Raw genomic sequence first — 19,986 nt, forward strand, 5'->3', positions numbered from 1 at the left:
GCATTGTCATGCTACGCGAAACGTCAGTGAAGCAATAAATCAACCTGTTTGTTATCGCTTTTAATTCCATTTCAGAACTGTCATTGCCCTCGGCCTTGGGTGTGACGTTGCAATTCTTCGCAAACTACTTCAACGATTGATAGGCCTAGTAGCACACGTCGAAAACGTTTGAGTTATTATGTTCTATTTTCTGTTTTGTGTGTAACACATTATGTTAAACCCGCTTCGGTTACTTTGTTTTGCTTGTTTACTTTTTCAAGTTTACAAAAAGTGATCTTGAAAATGATCTTGCCCATCTCTGCTTGTAGGTGAGAAACCGCTCTCGGCATGTCCAAATATCTATAACATTTCAAGAAACATTTTGTCTTTTCACAACTAGGTTAAAGTTCATGAAATGCTAAATTACTGAATAATTGCAGGAAGCATTCAGCGATGCAGATTGCTGGTAGCCACGTACCAGTCGCAAAGAGTCTGACTTCGAATCAGAAGATCGACGATTCAGACAGACCGCTGTTGTTTGATAAAAGATGAGAAGCTTTTCAATCAATTGACCACGTGGCGACGCACGCGACTATCACCATGGAGCCAGGAGAGGATCAAATCTCACACTTTCAGTTTTACAAACCAATAACAAGAAACTTCTGTCTGTTTCTTTAAGAAACTTCTAAATTATCTATTCTGTATTGCCAGGTGGTCCCAGCAATTAGACGTCAACCAGTTCCTGATAGTCCCAGATGACAGAATACGTCATGAGCGCATACGTCGGACAATCACTTTTACAAAGTTTGTATTGAAGTTGCGTCAAGACCTTCCACACTCAATCAATGCAAGGCGGAGCATTTTACTTCCAACAGTAAAATGTTGCTTTGAGCTATAATACGCCGAAGGTTAAAAGTCACTGCACAGAGTTTGGCAAGATTTAACTGTGTAGGCCTAGTTACTGAAGTTAGAATTTTAACTCAGCTCAGCAATTGTATTAAGCGATTAACTAAACGGTATTTCCACATCTAATCACATGCTTGGTAAAAGAGCTAATTATGTTTTCAATTATTTTTTTAAAATTTTTAAGAGGAGATCCTATTTAACCAGTCTATGGCAACAGTATGGATTGATTAAATAGCATATAGGCTACCATTGTGAAATGCACCACAGAAGCAGGATAGGCTACATTTGTTGCGATGTGAATGTTTTCTCGGACAACCTTTACAAAAGTTTGCAAACAATTTCCAAAACGATTTAACTCTAAAGAGAATAGCTGAGTCTTTGGGCCAGTCGTATTTAAATTCAGAAAATTCTTTGCTTTGTCTTAATTGAATGTGCAAGGTCATGACGTCACCATAGCATTCCAACCAGAGAGTTGTTAGCAGGTATAGTAGGAATACCGAACTCCATCATCCAGGTCAGCGTTGCTGTCTCCACAGAACGTATATCTGAAAGTAGTGTAGTTTAAATGAAACTTGAATCGAACAAAGCCAATCAAAGAGAGATCTCCATGTTGTATATTTTTGGGAAGCAGTGATCTTTTGGCGAATAGAACGCAAATATTTCTAATCAAAAATATTTCCAATTGTCACAATCAATTTGCGTAGCTCCGCGGTAGGCTGCACTATTGTCCTAGACTAGGTGAGCTATTTTATTGCGTTGTGGTGTTTCGTCGATCATTGACCTATGTAGTCCCCTTTCATTACGCAATCTTTTATTGCGCAAACGACTCCTTAAAGAATCTGCATTACGTCCGATTCTCGAAACATTTTTTGACTTGTTGACCAGAAAAATGAATTCTTGTGATGTAATATTACCCTATTCTCTGAAAGATTCTTGTCAAAGCAAACCTCAGGAAATCTCACACAGCACAGAATAATAGGTCGTCTGCATGTTCTGTGCGTTATTATCACAGGTAAATAGCTTAGCCTACTAAAAGCTTTCAAGAGGAAGCCACACTCAAGTTACTGAAACAATTTTGGCATTGACGACGTCATGGTCTTTTACTTCACAGCGAAACTTCAAACTAACTTGGTTCACGAACAAGTTTGCTTTACAAAATGGCTTTGTCATTAGTCCGGTGATTGTCAAAATTTTAAATTGTTTTAATCGAGAAATAAAGAGCCCAAATTGTAGATACTAAACTCATGTTCAACAAACGCTTCGATAACTGATCACTGAAGATGAAGACGGCGTAATTTTGGAAACGTTTGCTGAACATGAGGTTAGCATCTACATTTTGGGCTCTTTATTTTTTGATTAGATTGACCAGACTTTCCAACCATTTTGCTCTTGAATTGTTTTAATTTTTAACATTAATCAAGTTCCTTCTCAGTTCATATCAACAATGGTTTCATTTAGAAGTTGTAAGAAAAGTAACTCCTTCAAGTTATCAAAGAAAAAATTGAAATTCATATTTAACTCACTGCTTTTGTTGGTGATCCACCCAGACACCAATGTGGTCGACGGTGATGTGTTGGCTGGTCACTGCCCAATCCTCTTGAGTCCATAACAATTTGACCTTGTTAAACCCATCTGGGAAGGATTTGTACTGGGCCGTGTATGAATACGTTGTTTGTGGTTTCAAGTTAAAAGTTGTATCTTCTCTGCAAGGTGGTAAAAGAAATATAGATTGCAATGAAAGCTTTAAGAAGTGTTGGTTAACATAACTAAGAGCGCTAAGTGAACTCAGAAACGTTTTTAACATATTTGTAACAAACAACACAAGACTGAACAAATCAGGGCTTCTTTTAAGGGGAAAGTGGGGGGTATATTATCTCCCCACTGAAAGGATTTCCCTCCCCAGTGAAATTTGTATCCCCCCACTTAATGGTAACTTTTTTCACTTCAGGTTAAATTATATCAATAACAGTCGCTTTAATTTTTACTAGAGTTTAATACGGTACTTTATCTAGGCTGCTCTATCTTTTAGACTTTTTAGAATCTCCCCGCAGAGTCAAGTATTAGTTTAGCATTAATCCTTTGCGGTTGAAACACTTTTGACATGATACACGTGATTATCAGACCAAAGGAAACTATCGTGTTAAATCACAATCATATCGGTTAGTTTGTGCACACATATTAGCTGCCACAAATTTGACATCCAGGCCTTCTGCACAGTCAGTCAATCTTCGTTTGTTTACCACAGAAGCAGGCAGTCTGTTAGTATTTCGAAATTATTTTTTCGAAAGTATTTCGAAATTATAAAACAAAATTTTGACAAACGAAACAAAAAAGTAGCAATTACAACAAAATAACGATTCTGCATATTCTACATAGAAAAAGCTGATGATTCAGAAGTTTGAATTTCATCTCATAATTGTCCAAGTCAATAAAGTGTAAAAAGAGACACCACAAAAAAAAAATTCCTAAGAAGTTGCCAATGCAGCAAATGAATATAATCCCCACCACGAAATATTTTAACATTTCATTCTCTATTACAGCATCATTTGACAGAGTTTTATTGTTGATTTTTAGGCTGAAAGTACTCTCAGAATGCGCACTTTTCAGGTATTTTTTTCAAAAATTTCCGGGAAAGCCCCCCAGACACCTTCTGGGTGCTTCACTTTTGTCAATTCGTTGTCACGTCCACTGACATGTGTAGTAATGATTGCTGCTGTGCTGTGCTAAAGAAACTAATTTCTGAGGTAGCTTAATTGGTCATGCATGTTGTCAATTTCGCAACATGGTATTTTTATTTGAATGGAAGGTTTTTGCAATGACAGCCATTTTAAATACTACAAAAATATAATGACCCCATTGAAATAAAGACACTTACAACTAACCCAGAAAGCTCAATTCTTAACACATAATTTTGTTCAACAGCGCTCAACCTAACAGTAGAAATTAATATGTTACACTACAGACACGTAAACACTTAACATCACAAATGTGGTTTAAATGCGAAATACTTGCCAACATCAATATGTGAAATAAAAATGAAGTGTTCAAAATAGCTCAACACAGAAAGCGTTGTTCGGCACATGATGATATTCCGACGATAAATACAATAACAATATAAATACAAATGATTTATGTTGACAAAAAGTGTCGCTTCAAAGATTTTCTTCTATGTGTGGAATTGGGAAGATCTCTTTTTAAGCACCAACAGCTTTCTGCAAGCATGTTTACGTCCCAGTATCCTTGCCTCCTTGGTACCTTTCTTCCATCTGGCAAAGGTCTTGGTGGAATCTCTCTTCCTGTTCTTCGCTGTAGTCACCACAGTTGTCAGGAAAGTAATCCAAATGCGAACTCAGGAAGTGCATTTTCACAGACATCCGGGCTCCAAGGGATTGAAAGCTTTCAAGCAGCTCTTTAACCTGTGCTTCGTAATTAGGGCTATGCTTTCCAAGGATGTTTGCAATTACTACTCGAAAGCTGTCCATGATCTTTTTTCTACTGCACTCATGTGTGCAGTAAAACCTTCGTCTTTGATCAGCTCACGGATCTATGGCCCATCAAAGACTCCAAAATACGCATAATATGCTTTCTTAACAAACTGCGTAATTTTTGCTTGGCGACTGTGCAGGGTGACCTTGCCACATATATTCGTACGTACCGTACCTTCCCAGTTGTTGCTGCCAGTCGCTGGAACTGTTTGCCTATTTGTGTGAAAGAAGCTGAAAATTTAAATGAATTCAAAGCTCGCTTGAAAACGTTCTATTTCAATGAACATTATGACTGAAAGTACCATATTAATTATCACCATTGTCATGTACAGCGCCCAGGAGCATAGTTTGACTGTGGATGTGGCGCTATATAAATATTGTTATTTATATATAACAGAACCTGTCTGGATCATTTTTGGCACTTTCTCATTGCACTGTAAAAACAAAACTTATCATTATCACACAAACGTGTCAAATATACTAACGTGGTAAAGTATTGAGTGCACATAAGTCTTTACATAGCTAATTTCCAAAGAAAATACAATAACTTTCATCTAAACTGCACACTACCCTAGCCTGTATAAACCAGTTCAGATGTTTAACTTTTCAAGCATCAGGTGCATTCGTTATGTTTTTCTCATTGTGATGTCACTGAAGTTTCATCAAAACTTAATTCAATTGCTAAATCATTTTCATGACATCACAAATCTCAATCGCAAGACGCTGAAAGCTGAAGTTGTCGAAAATTTCAAATGCAATTTGCCAAAAAACTAAACCTGATGGAAGAAAACGGATAACAGTTTTGGATTCAGCATCAAAAAGTACACTAAGAACCGTCAATATTTTAGTAACCTAAAAATTAACGCAGCACAGTGTTATTTGACTCACTCCCGAAATTTTGTGCTGGCTAAGCCCCTGGCTCCAGCACATACACTGACAATGTATGTCATGGGACTGCAAGCAAAACTCAAATAATATTTTCATCGTAGATTTCAAATGAACGGTATTATAGAAAAAGTTGGAAACAGCAAAATAACACGGTTTGCCATGTAAACTACACATCAGAGAGTCAGCAAAGAGCTGGGGGTTCTGGGGGGGAAACTCCTCTGCTGCTACCATGATCACATATAATATTGCCCCTCCAGTAGCATATGTTAAAAGAAGCCCGGAAAAAAATCAAAGTTTTACTTATCATAAACATATTTTTAAAAAGTTTCTTGGTCTGATCGTTTTGTAAAAATGTTTCTTACTCGCCGATTTGGACTTGCTCAGTGTTCCCGGATGTTCCATACAGCGTAAGGAATAGCTTCCCTTCAATGCTGTCAACATCACTGCCAAGTTTCACTTCAACGTATGTCATGTATTCTGTTACAAACAGTATATTTATGTTGGACCAGCACCGAATTACTTTTCTTCTGAAACAATTGCTACTTTTGCATTTTTCATGTATTGGCAACCAACAGTGACATGGCCAGAAGGGACCTTTGTGGGATTGGTTTCAGTCATTTTTAACTTCCAAAAGTATTTGCCATAGACTTCTAAATGGTAGAAACTGGACTGGAAACGCAGTGACCAACAGTAGGCCAAACAGTTGGTACAACAGTTGGTCAACAGTGGGCCAACAGCCAAGTAACTAACCCTGTTGGCCCACTGTTGGCCAACTGTTGTACCAACTGTTGGGCCTACTGTTGGTCACTGCGTTTCCAGTCCAGATTCTACTATTTAGAAGTCCATGGTATTTGCAAAGAAATGACTGAAAGTTTTTAACTTTCAAGGAATTGCCTATAGGTACCCATACCGATAAATCTTTCAAGTCGATAAACCTTACAAGAAGGACTCCTTCAAAAACTCGACATTGATTTAATTCAAGAGCTTTCTCCGTTAGTTCTGGTAAGAAGCTCAAGTTACTATACAAAAAAAAAAACAGTAGGCTACCTACTGTGCTGTACAATAGGCAAAAGTCACAGTGAATGTGCTTTTTTTTAAACTTTTACGTTGAAAGAGATGGCCCAACGGATAAGGCGTTGGCTTTCCAATTATGCAGACCTGGTGCGACTCCCGGCTTCAGCTGGTTGTTGAAAACACCGTTCACCTCTACCTTGGGTGTCATTATTTGGGTAGGCATAATTGCTGCAGGAAATGCGGCCAAGAGAAAACAACTGGCTACTCTACTCTCCTTAGTGCCAAAGGCGAAATAGCGTAATACAATGAGAACCTTATCTTCTCATATCCGACCATTGAATCAAGCATGGCACCCTCCTTTTACGTCAAAAAAACATGGTTTTGACATAAACGTATTTGGAGCTTTTCTTGGAAGAAAAGATTGTTTCTCATTCAGCAGAAACCAAGCGACCACAAATTTCTAAATCATCAATCTAATTCCCAAACTTGTTTCGTCGTGCTGGAAAAAGCAGAGGATCAATAGATTGAGTATCGCTTTAGCAGCATTATCTTTGCTTACCTCACAATGTAGACACGACCACACGACCTGTTTTAGCCTGATGCTGCGAGTTCGCTGTGGTAATAGCGAATTGCACTAGCTTTCGGAACACAGTTCCCGAGTCATGTGCTATGTGCTTTTGTTGTAGCACAAGACTCGGGAACTGTGTTCCGAAAGCTACTGCAATTCGCTATTACCACAGCGAATTCGCAGCATCAAGATAAAACAGGTCGTGTCTACATTGTGAAGTAGGCAGAGGAAAATACAACTACAAGAATATGAGAAATGGATTTACCACTGGAACAATTCTTGGTTAATTAAAAAATCAAGTTTGTACCAAACTTACCGCAAAAAGGTTTCTCTGTGGTAGTTTGCAAGTAATTGCTTGGGTTAGTTTTTGCTTCTTGGTAAACGGTGTCTTTATTGTCTATGCTCTTGTAACCCATTGAAGTGCATTTCTATTAAAATAAAAACAATTTGTGAGGTACCGATGAATGGAAATAGTTTTTGTTGAGAAATTTTAACAAATGGTTGTTGTCATACGCACGAGTGCAAACAAAAACTTTAAACTATGAAGCCATTTCTCTTAAACGATGATCACGGAAAAGTTTCCAAGACTTTCTGCTCATATCGATAAATAATTATTTTAATTCAAATAAACCTGGTTCTATTTACCCCCGATGGACAACTCAGACACTTTCCCAAGAGGTAGCTCTCGTAACTCTCGCACGCGTTGGTAGAGAAAGGGCATGACGTCTGAATCGATTCGGTATAAAAGAACAAAGCGCGAAGGTGGTTGCATGCGACGAAGTCTCTGGTGCCGCTCACTACGCCGTCCACCCCGATGATGGTGGAGAGGATGTTCTGATGAGTATCAAAAATGTTGCTTGCAATGTAATTTCATCATTGTAATAAAATGAGTTGTAATTACTAACATTTGTTGGAATGATGTAAAAGAAAGGCCTACAAGACTTTCATAAGCAAGACAAGCTGACAAGTGAAAATAAAACATGAATCTGCAACCTCTCAAGAACACTTAGCTTTACCAGCAGCAAAAATAACATGAATTCATATCATCATTTAAATTTTGAGAATAGAAAATGTATAAGCAGAATTATTAACTGCAGGCAGAGGCCTGCAGGTTCGAACTTATGTTTGTCACCACTCATCAGTGCAGTGAAATTGTGCAGGATAAAATTTTTTACAATTATTATTTGAGTATTTTTGCATTTTTGTTGATAATTTTATTGTTTATCCTCAGAAGGTCTATTTGGAAGCTCAGCATTGGCGTTTTCACATTTTCGCACAATTGCCGAAGCTTTGACTCACTGACCCAGGCCCTGCCACCAAGACTGATAAGGTGAAGTTCAATTTGCTGATAAAATGTTGTTTTGTGTGAATTATTCCATTCACTGGAATCACTAGATGCCGCTGAATAAAGAGCTGTTCTTAAAAAGAGTCGCCAAAGAGTATACTCCAAGAGTCGAACCAGCGTCGCTTGATCTGTGTTTGCAAAGTCGAGAGTATTTCCACTAAGCTATCGAGCCAAGTGCAAATGACTCTTTATAAACTTCAGCATTTCTTAACAGCGTCCAACCTGATCACATCCGGGTTGCTGGATACCATCGTTCGGCCAGAAGTCGACGTGACCGGAGACTTGGTTGATTCCAAGTCCAAAATTTACTAGTTTCTCGGCATCAGTGTGCAACGCGTCAACAAAGTCTGCATCTGTGGAGTCAAGCCGCACCTCCAAAGGAGTATCCTCGAAATAAGGTCCCGCCGGATCCAGTCCTGTCAAGATTTTAGGTGAATTTATAGTTTGCATGTAAACAATCTGACGTCACAGCAACGTGTTGCAATAAAAATATGTATCGCATCATAGACCAGCTATTCTAAGAACACTACTGAAAAACAAAATTCGAAGAGTTAAGTTCATTCTGCATTTAAATTTGAAGCTCATAATTTTTTGTGCGTTGAGCTTGTTACGCCGGTTTTCTGCTGTTTAATCAAATGCTTCCCACACCCAATCTAGAGTTGTTCATCTTTTACACATTCATCATGCCTCATCATTGCGAAATATAATTTTTGACCTAAAGCAGATTTGCATTTCGTAAGGTAAAGTTAGAAGAATACTTTTCAAATGTACCTTCGCCGTCTTATATCTAAAGAGCAGTTATGTAGCATTGCACCAAGCATCTCACATGAACAGACAACGGAACTACTCGATTTGCTTACTTTGACCCAATCTTTTTATTAAACACAAGCAACATAGCATCACAGACGAAGATTGATGGTAGTACGCTCCCAAGAGTGAAAGAAACATCGTTGTTTCAAATTTAGTTCATAATTTGCACTGATCAGTATCGGGGATGAATTGTTTGTAAACTTACCAGAAATTCTCGCGATCTTAGGACTGACGCTGGCACCAAGATAGCCGCATGCATGAGCTCCAAGACTGTGGCCAATGCAATGGAAGCTTTTTGGTGTTATACCAAAGAAATCCTAAATCAAAGAAGATTGCCTGCTTCTTAATGCAAATTTTCTTGAACAATTGAAGAGACAATGTTTTCACAGATAAATTTATTCTGTTTGATTGGATTTTGGAAAAGCTTTCTGGGGTCATTACATTGCGGGAAGTAAAGCTCCGTTTTCTGGCCACACTATCAATCAATCAATCAATTTTATTTTTTGCTGTTGGCGCAAACATGTACAGAACGACAAAGTAAACATACGAATTTGACACCAACAAAAGGGAAAGATGGCAAAACCCAAAAGTTTAAAATATACATCGATAAAACAATAGCCTACTAGCTAAACTACCACTATCTTAAAATTGTACAGCCACCAAACCTAGAAGAGAGATAGAAAAAACAAAATGTTTTTTTTTGTGATAATAGTCCTACAATTACAATTAACACTTGCAAGTGCAAGGGCGATTTAAACTTAATTAGGCTACACAAAAAACAAATTCAAATGATAACAAGTTTCCTGAACGTTTGCTTTGAGAGTCTTCAAAGGCATCTTAAAAAAATGAAATGTGATGTCATAGAAGACCAGCAATTCAAAAGTTACAGAAAACCGGCTCAGTGTGACCGTACGACTTTACAAAAAAAGTAATCAAAAGCAAGGATACGCTTAAATAAAAAAAAATACATAAATATTAGTCCTACTATTTTTTTTCTCAGATACAGTTTGATTATTCAATTTAATTTTTCAAAACATTTACACACATCAAAAATGAAATAAGTTTTTGGTGATTTTAATGCATTTTTGCTTATTTTAAAAGGTAGCCTTTAGTGAGAAAAAAGGTGAAAATTTAATTGAAAGCAAATTGAGAAGAGACAATATGGCAAGTTGTCACAGTTTGAATAAAACAAAGCTACCGAGGTAAAGTGATTTTTACGACACACATTACAATTTATTCAAAAAAGCTCTGGCAGCACTGCTGCTAAACATATTAGGCTTGGGGTTGCCAGATTGGGCGCTTTTACGCCCAATTGGGCTACTTTTGATTTCTCCAGGCGCCAAAAATTTGCGTTGGGCGCGCTTTTTTGGTTGGCGCCCAATTGGGCTACTTTTTTTTTAAAATATAATATAACTTTTTATGTAAAAATTTTATCATGTTGAAGATGTTTACCTCATTCGTAGTTATTTCATTGAGGAGCAGCGTTTTTGGAGGCAAGCTTATCAATTTGGTACGTATATAGATGCCAATTTTCAAAAATGTGCATGTTTAGGCTTTCATATCTGGCAATCCTGGCAATTTAAGTGATCCAAGTTTTCATGAAAGTGCAGTGGACATCAGTTCAGTTTGTTTTTATTTCTGACGATCACAACGAAGAACAATATATTTCAAACATAGCAAGCGTCTAGAAAAAGGTAGAAGCAACAAAACACAGACGCTATAACGTGCATGATGCCAAAGCAGGACAATCAGTTATGGCATGGTCGCAACACCTTAATAAAGTTTTTACAAATGTAGAAAGATGAGAAAAGAAAGGCTAGTGAATTTTTTTTTAACAATTTATATGAGTAAAAAAAAGATAGTTTCTACGTTGGTCGACCAAGGTGCATGGGTTATCAAAACTGTTGATGGTCTTGAGGGGAACACTTTGGATGCGTTAGCTCATCACGAAAAGCAATTAAACCATTTTTTGTGTTGCTTGATGTGGAACCGGTACTTGTTTGTAGTTATTTTAACAAACAGTTGAGTGAATGCATGGTTGCCAATCTGTCTGAAAGATGTGAAGAACTGGAAAAACACTTATAATTTGGGACTGATGATCAAGCGTTCTTGAAGAATTTTGTATAATAGCCTATCTCTTTGATTGGGCTCCAATTTGGGCTACGTTTTGCATAAGCTTGGGCTCTTTTTTGTATTAACCTCTGGCAACCCTAATTAGGCTACCAGTTAACTGATGTACAGATTTACAAATTACAGGGAAAAAAGATAAATTTAAACAAAAAAATGAGTTGCAACATCCAAAGAATTACAGTCCAGTCTTGATCTTTTTTCTTTTACATTTTAGGTTTTGATGAATAAGTTTCTTCACATATAAAAGGCTGCCGATTTCAACTATTTTACAGCTATTCTAAATCAAAGTTTCTTCAATTTGCTTTTTCTTTGCCAATTCTTGATTAAATTCAAAAAACTTACTATTGGAGTAATTGCAAACAAATTCTTTATTCAATTTGTCTGATCTTGTCGTGTCTCCAACTCTTGATTTTGTTATTTGTCCAAATTTTGAATTTAAACCAGAAGAGTTCAATTCTACTGTAGAAGGGCTCAATTCTCAATTTCACATTTTTTCGCTTCGCTACAAAGTTGTTTTGAAAAAAAAAAGTTACTTTAGAACTAACTTCACTACTTTTATATAACCTATAAAAAGTAGGCTACACTATTTTGTAAATCAGAAAAAATGTAACCCTTCTTGTGACTGATAGGCTAAGCCAAAAGTGGAAGTAGTTTCGCATCCCTTTGATCTAACATCTCTGAAGCCTTTGAAAACCCCAAAAAAAACATTTAGCTAAACAATTGTATGGTTGTTACACTCAAAAAGCATGCAAGGCTCTTAAAAAAAAGAATATGCTGTCACCAATATTAGCGTCAAGCTGAGAATTGTTTTCCAACGGCGGCAGTTTATCACGATTGATTTTACTTTTGTAAATACTGTGTCACAATGCAAGTACATTGAGGGTGCATTGAAAACATCGCTGTTTTCATGGACTTTGGTTGCAAAAACTTTTATAATGTTTTAGGCAGAGATGTACGTATACGCCGTAGACTTGCGGCGTAGACTTTTTGTTTACGCTAACGCTTACGGCCACATTTTTTTGGATAGTTGTCGCTTGAGGCTACGCCGTAAAGTTTTCGCGTTTTTTTAGCGTATGGCGTCAACGCATACTTTTTAATTTTTTTTTTTTTTGGCTACAACACGCCAATACCTTCCAACGCTGCAGTTGAAAGAATTTTTCAATGGGCAAAGACATATTGAAGCCAAAACGCAGCAAAATGTCCGACGAACACTTTCAGATGCTTGTGTGTCTTCGTGGAAATTCAAAATAAAACTTGTTTGTTTCGAGTGGTTTATACCGTGTAAATGTTTGGCACCTAGAAAACAAAATGAGTTTACGCTAGTGTATGCGCTGACGCTGATGCCGCAAACTTTTTTACAAGTTACGTTGACGCATACGGCGTATGGTTTTTCGAACGTTTACGCTGATGGCGTCAATATTTTTTGTATACGCGTAGTGCCGTACATCACTGGTTTTAGGACAAAAGTTATTTTGGCTTTTGTAAGGTGTTTATAATTTTAGTGAAAAAAGTACCGAATTTTTTTATCCTTAGCTTGTCCAAAAGTTTTCTTATGTCCTTATGCTTCCTAATCGCTTATTATAATTATCTCTCGCTTCATTGCTTTCTTCTGCTGCCATTTTTTGTTGCCTACCGTGAAGGGATGCAGCAAAAGTAACAGGAAAGAGTGTGGGCTTAACAAAGAAATGTTGACTACTTAAAACAGCCTGCAGTAGCCTGGTATGAGTCGTTTGGGCTACTCTTCATGTTAAATGGAACTTGATTGTTTGATATGACAAGAATAAGTCAAAATTTGATAGGAAACATAGCGATCCACATACAACGGAGATGTTCAGATTTACTTTTTTTAAATCTTTATCCATCACTGATTTGACTACAAGATCTGATCTTGTCCTAGTCCAGGGGTTCTTAACCGGGGGGTAAATTTCATCTACCGATGGGTAAATTTACTAAATCATAAATTAAGGCTTTCAGACAAAATTAGATCTGTGGAGTAGAAGAGTTCAAAAAGGAATTTACGCAAATTTTTCAACATTTGACGATTGGAAAGTCATTAGAAGTCGCAACGAGATTTCTGACCTCGAAGTCAAAATATGCCAGCACCTTGCCGCCTTAAAAAAGAACTTTGACGGTTATTTCGAAGGTGAAAGTTTTAACAGTGAGCTATACTGCTCTTTGGATAACTCATCCTTTCGAAGCCAAGTTAGAAAGTATTGCTGGCGATGATCTTTGCAAAGATGAATTGATTGATCTTCAATGTTCAACAAAGCTTTGTTCCAAATTCTTATCGTGCAATGGTGACTTTTCCAAGTTTTGGTGTAGATCACTCGAAGAAAGTTTCCTACCCTGACTAATTTTGATTAGTCATTTTGCATTTGAAGTTATTATACCTTTTCCAACTACTTACCTGTGTGAAGCAAAGTTCTATCCATTGTTGACTATTAAAACAAAACATAGATCTCGCTTGGTTCCCAAAGACGACATGCGAGTAGGTCTTTCAACGACTGTTCCAAGACATTATTTTTCACAGGATCCCGTCAAGAACAATCCTGTCTTCAGCAATTAAACAGCTTGTTTTTGATATCTGCCAAGGTAAATCCAGACAAAAAGGATGTTTTGCACTTCTTCTCATGGTTGACTGGACACAATGACATCACAAGGGGCCACCAAAACGGTGGGGGTAAATTTTTTCATTCGGCAAGGGGTAAACGAGACAAAAAAGGTTAAGAACCCCTGTCCTAGTCCTAAGGTTTTAGAAATTTAGACATTCGGTCCTGTTAATGATACTGTTCAATGATCCTGTAAACATCACTGCTACCTAGCGACGTTAATATACAGTCCTTATAATCTTTTAAAAAAAAAACGTGACTGAATTCTAAATGACATGTCAATATGATTTAGAATCCATACCAAATATAGTTTTTAACTCGTGTGGACAGTGCACGCTAAAACTATGAATTACATTTATTTCAGTCGCTACTTTCCAAGTGGAAACAAATAATTCAATTTTAGAGATTTTTAATTGAAACACTGGCGATAAAAATAAAATTTCTTCTAGAACGTGTTTTCCATAACGATTTTAAAATGATAAGTGACTGTGGAATGTAAACGTGGTATCATTGGTTTGTAATTTAGTTTGACTTTGCAAGTTACTTGAATAGAGGTTTCCAGTGTTAGCTCAAACAAAAGTAGAGGGAACGCGCGCTACGTTTGATCCGAGTAGTGGGAGGGGGAGCGATACCACTTTATTTTTCATCGACCGGTAGTGAGTAGAGTAAAGGGAGTGCCGCATTTTTGGCACATTGTAACAGTAGTGATAGCGCGTTACTTTCAAACCAGCGGATGAAACATCTGTCGTTGTATCAGATGCACGGATTTTTTAGCAGTTACTTTAGCCTACATTTATCAAATTGGATACTTTGTGATCAATTGCAATATCATGCATCATATCAATTTGTACTTACAACAATATTCTTGATAAACAGACCAGCTTCTGCTCCAACGACCTGGATATCAGTAGCACTCTGTGCGTAGTTGATCGTCAGCGATCCTCCGATCCATCCTGTGCGGATGACGTTGAAGTCTCCTGTCTGAAACGCGTCATCAACTATAATCAACTGTTAAAAGTTTTAATAGTAGCCTATCTTGTGAGTAACGTAATAAACTGCATGTAAAACGCAAAAAGAAGAAGTGACCAACTGAAAGTAGGGCGTCGCTCATCTCTCGCATCCACGAGGTGTCTCCATTCTGAATGAAGCCGTGGATAATAAACTTGGTCAGCTTTGAAGGGTCGAATGATGTTGTTCTGGAAATGAAGTCGTTGAATACGAATAAAAACTTTTTATATTGAAAATATGCTGGAAAAGATAATGATCCTGATCCTCAAACGTTTCAGTATTCAAACATACATCGATGCATTTATTTCACTAACAATCAAGTTTTGTCATTGTCAACAGAAACTTACGCTAACTGTGGCATGTTCTCGTTGTAGACTTCAACGTCTTCTTCCGCTCGCGTGTCTAGGTAGAACCTGGTGTTGATTTCCTCTGGGGGTAGAGGTACATATCCAACTGGGCGTTGAGTTGTGTCACCCCAAGGTGGGGCATCAGTGAAGCAACCGAGGTTTTCGTAACATTCTGTTTTGTAACCTAGAGGAAATTGCATTAAATTAAAAGTTTGTTTGCTTTTGTTAAAGATGCTGTTGCTTTTCAAGTTTAATCAATAGGCTACGTATCTTTCACACCAAGGTGGAAACAGTGACATTCAATTTTAGCAACAAAGACCTTGAAGTCTAACTAGTAACTAGATCTGATTGGATCCGCATCCAAGCTGGTAAAGATCTGGTTGGATGCGCATCCAATCTGGTAAAGATCTGATTGAATCCGCATCTAAACTGGTAAAGATCTGATTGGATCCGCATCCAAGCTGGTAAAAATCTGATTGGATCCGCATACAAGCTGGTAAAGATCTGATTGAATCCGCATCCAAGCTGGTAAAGATCTGATTGGATCCGCATCTAAACTGGTAAAGATCTGATTGGATCCGCATCCAAGCTGGTAAAGATCTGACTGGATCCGCATCCAAGCTGGTAAAGATCTGATTGGATCCGCATCCAAGCTGGTAAAGATCTGGACCAGATAAAGTGGCTGTCTCAGCAACTTGTAAATTTATCAAATGCACAAAAACTGTTTTTGTCATGCCAATGCCCAGTGGTTGAAGATGCAAATAAAATGGACTGGAAGGCAAGGAAGCCAATCTTCGTGCCACCTACAAACATGTAATTTAAAGCATTGCTAAGACACAGCTGCGTGCTTCCATTAGCTGTCAAACTGATATCATTACAAGTGCTGTGCAAACGTTCTACCATCACCGCATTGTGCTCACGAGCAGTGGCGGCTGGTGCTGTTTGTGAGCAGTGGGGCTGCAATAAATAGTCCGGGGGGCGAAACCCGTCGCTGAGTTTGGCGAAGGCGAAACGATTTGAAAAATCACATTAAATTTGGTGCGTTCTGAGCATGTTTTTACCCTAAATTTTGAAAAAATGAATTCAAACTTTGTTGAAAAGTTGATGTATTCCTAAGCTGTAATTAAAAAAAACTAACAGTATTGCTTTGGAGACAAACTTTACTAGTATTGAGCTTAGTCTTGCATTAGCCTAGCCTAGAGCTTTAGCCTAGCAGTTGCATACAAGGTTCAAGTGATTTTTGAGATGGCCTAGCACTTCCTATAAACTGTTAAATACCCTAACTCTACAGCTAACACTTCTACATTCATGGCTTATCGCTACTCTGCAAAATAAAAACTAACTTTAAAAAGTCTGTAAAGTTATTCGGTTAGGTGGGGCTGTTTTCCATGCAGCTCCAACAGATTTAAAATTGCTGTAAAATACCAAAAGATGGTGGAGCTTCAGCTAAGAGGTGGAGGTGGAGGGAGGTAGCTCCACCAAAAGATGGTGGAGCTTCAAGGATAAATTTTAGCCAATTAGAGCGCTTAAAATCCAGAATCTCGGGCTGCAGAGATGTTTGCCCAAAATCGATGTTGCCAAACAAAACTTTTAATATTTTAATTTTCGATCCGCAATTCATAAGTGAAAAAAGTAACCGCGTCGGACAAACACAGAGGAAAACATATTTTCCCTCTTTTATTTCTTTCAGGTGGAGATGCAGCCCCATGGCACGAACCGCCACTGCTCACGAGGACTACAATTACTATTCACATTTTCCCAACTTCCGAAATTACTTTGATATCACGTGACTGTGAAGTTGCAAATACGCCAAACACGTTTGTAAAATGTGGAGTCCACGTATAAAAACTCTTCTAAATGAGCGTCATATTCGAGTTCACAGTAGACTTTGTTGAAACTGGCCACATCTATTGAACATTCCACTGACGTTCGTGAAGCAGTGGCAGTGCCTTCTTGATATGATAATACCCTAATGTTGAAATTGCAACCGGTGGGAGAGGCTCTTCTTGTGGGAACTCTAGAGTTATGGGAAATATAAAATTCCCTTTTATTTTTCCATTCCTTCCAGGTTTGCTCTGGCCCTTAACAGTAGGCTATAGCCAGGTTTTCCATACCGTTCTTATTTCTAAGATTTTTCTTTATTTTGAAGGGCAATGTCCTAGAAAAATTTAATGTCCTTATTTCTTAGAAATGTCCTTGTTTTTGACTTGAGTTCTTATCTTGTCTTATTTTCAACAATTACAAAACTTCTATTTTTTTTTTTTTGGAATATAAGTAATAATAAGTAATAAGTTAGTAAGTGGTATTGATTTGAGAAGCAGCCATTGCACATCAACTGTGGACCCTGCTAAGAGATTAAACAATTGAGCACGAGGAAGTTGAGGGGTTAGCAAAGCAAATTGATTTGCCAATGGCATTGAAGGATGAGTTGTTCGATGAGGTCTCGGTTGTTAATGTTCTGCTCAAGAAGATTCCAGATGATGTGTTCAGCAAGGATGAACCTGAGGATAAGGAGATTAATTTTTTTTTATTAAAGACGACTCTTTTCCATCATCTTCTCCTTTCCGGTCAGTAATCTCTTGTTTCAGCTCAGTGGACCAAGGAAAGAAACAGACTTAATGAAATGTCAGTTGAAACCCTGCTTCAAGTAAAAGTAAACCTAGACCTAAGGTGTAGTGAGATGCACGAAGTATTTTCTGCGAACAAGGAGTTGCTGGAGCAGATTATTTCTGGTAAAAAATATGGCATGCAATATGTCATGGCTCGTATAAATGCAAAGAATTGTTCAAAACGTTTGGAAAAGTTTAATTTTTTGTTTGTCCTTATTTTAGGATCCATGTCGATGGTAACCTGGGTACAGCACCTTTTTGAGCCCAAGCTACAATATGCTATAATGCTTGCTTTTACATATCGCTGTATCAATCGAAGAATGCGTTGCTCCTCAGCGCTTTACAAAGCAGACAGTGTCAATGCAGCCGTAAAGAGGTGCAACTGAGTAGGCCTACATTATTACCCGAATCCACTCCATTGCTCAGTGCCAAGCAGCAATAAGATTCATTACCATTTTCAAAAAGTCTTTGGTATGGCCGGACAGGGTATCGAATCCATGCCTAGTGCCTAAAGATTCAGAGGCGGACGCACTAACCACTAAGCCACCAGTATGGTACAAATAACATTATAAGGCGTGTCACATTATTCAAAACCTTGGTATGTAGCAGACTGTGCGGAAGAAACTCGTTATTGGATGTGGCGGATAGAAATGTGCCGCCCGGTATCATAGTCGCATGACGTAGCACAAAAACGTCATGATCATGAATCTCATGGTCCACCAAATTACCACGTAGTGCAGTTGGTTCTGAAGCTTTTGCTAATAACTTAAACTGGGAATACATGTCAGTTTAAAATCTGAAATAGTTTCAAAATTTTCAAAAACCAACCCAAACTGGCAACTCTACCATTGATCCTTCCCTGAGCAAAGCTGAAAACAACTGAGCTAGTTTTGCCGCCGCTGAAAACGAGAGCGTGAAAAAAAGTTTCTCAGAAAAAAAATAGAGATTTTTTTGCTTAAATTTTCTCCTGTTGTTTCCATTCACCTGTAATTTACGAATTTACGTACAGTTCCCAGTCAGATGCTTTATTCTAGGCTATTCTCACTTGTGTGCTATATTTCCATTAATTCATGTTTATAGATGCTTTGTTTTTAAGTTAATTGAAACCTTTAATAAAGTAAAGATATATTTACAGAAAGCAGACATCCAGCCACAATGTGCAAACTTGTCGTCAGATCGAAGCTTGCAGGTGCAGGAGCACTAAGTAGGTTGCGCAGTATTCAGCATTGCATTGAATCAGGACCAAGGTTGTCACGCACAAGACGTCACGTGCACTCAACTGATGCCCACTACACTCTTCAGTGAAACAACGTCTCGATTTCTTGTGCGGTGATTTTATATGGTGATAGTCTGTGGTTGACCTAGTATTCAGTATTACCTCAAAGTCTGAGGACTCTTTTTTTTGCGCAAATGAGGACTCTCGCAAATGAGGACATGAGGGCTCTGTGCAGGACGAGGAACGCTTGCATTTGGTGACCAGTTTTAATTACCTGGATAATGCAGCTGGTTGCTTTTGTGTTTGTGGCAGTAAAGTAAATAAGCAGTGGAACTTAGAAGATTTAACATAATAAAGTTAAAATACGCTTAGCTGCTCTACGTTGCAGTGCAACTCCGTAGTTAGTCATTGACTTAGTCGGGAATCAACTGCTAAAATCCTAAACCTTAGACTTACCTGCGCCAAGGTTGATTAACCCACAAATAGAAACAAAGAAAATCACAAAGCCTCCCATCCTACGTTTCTGTGACAACACAAACAAATCAATAATTTTGCATGCTCACTATCAATCACGTGTACAAAAATAATTATGTTATTTGCAGTCTACTATATCCATCTCGCAGAAAGAAGTGAAATCCCCTTTAAGAAGTACCATTCGTGCAGTGCCCCGTTAGCTCAGTGGTTACGCGCCTAGCTCAAGATCACGCGGCGCAAAGTTCGACTCTCGGGGTGTGCGCTTGAGCAACGCATTTCAGGACTGCTCTCCATTCAGCGGCATCTAATGGATGGAATAATTCTTCGCAACAACAATTGGAAAACTTCACTCTGTCAATCTCGGTAACTTGCCCTGCGTCAAAGCCTCTACAAGTACCGTATGCAAAACTACCAGGAATAACCTATCAAGGCTTTGTCAGTCCGGGGATAAAAATTCCAAACCAACCAGTGGAATACGTTTTGGCGTAAGCGTGGCCTACGATATAACACGGCCGGATATCGTGCCGCGAAGAGAAAAAATTAGAGGGGTAACGCTTTGCGTCTGGCAACTCTGTCAGTTCAATTTTCACCATTTAAT

At 38.1% G+C, this 19,986-nt stretch overlaps 1 protein-coding gene across 1 annotated transcript; it reads right to left on the reverse strand.

Moving 5' to 3' along the window:
• Nucleotides 1-791: 791 nt before the first annotated feature.
• LOC145787653 (pancreatic triacylglycerol lipase-like) lies at nt 792-19,431 on the reverse strand. The gene is made up of 11 exons (XM_082599444.1): nt 19,371-19,431; nt 15,090-15,273; nt 14,825-14,930; nt 14,590-14,715; nt 9,201-9,312; nt 8,408-8,601; nt 7,486-7,674; nt 7,157-7,268; nt 5,621-5,735; nt 2,409-2,588; nt 792-1,430 (listed from the first exon to the last, which is right to left on the reverse strand). Exons 1-11 carry the CDS (start codon nt 19,426-19,428, stop codon nt 1,361-1,363), a joined length of 1,446 nt encoding a protein of 481 aa, XP_082455570.1. The 5' UTR covers nt 19,429-19,431; the 3' UTR covers nt 792-1,360.
• Nucleotides 19,432-19,986: the final 555 nt, after the last annotated feature.

This window comes from Aplidium turbinatum, chromosome 18, assembly GCF_918807975.1.
Source record: "Aplidium turbinatum chromosome 18, kaAplTurb1.1, whole genome shotgun sequence".
Lineage (NCBI taxonomy): Eukaryota > Metazoa > Chordata > Ascidiacea > Aplousobranchia > Polyclinidae > Aplidium > Aplidium turbinatum.

Coding starts and splice junctions, on each gene's coding strand:
- LOC145787653 (XM_082599444.1), bottom strand. CDS start 19,428: ATGGGAGGCTTTGTGATTTTCTTTGTTTCTATTTGTGGGTTAATCAAC. Junction 14,716..14,824: donor TGAGCGACGCCCTACTTTCA/GTTGGTCACTTC, acceptor GACGCGTTTCAG/ACAGGAGACTTCAACGTCAT. Junction 7,269..7,485: donor GTCTGAGTTGTCCATCGGGG/GTAAATAGAACC, acceptor TTATTTTAATAG/AAATGCACTTCAATGGGTTA.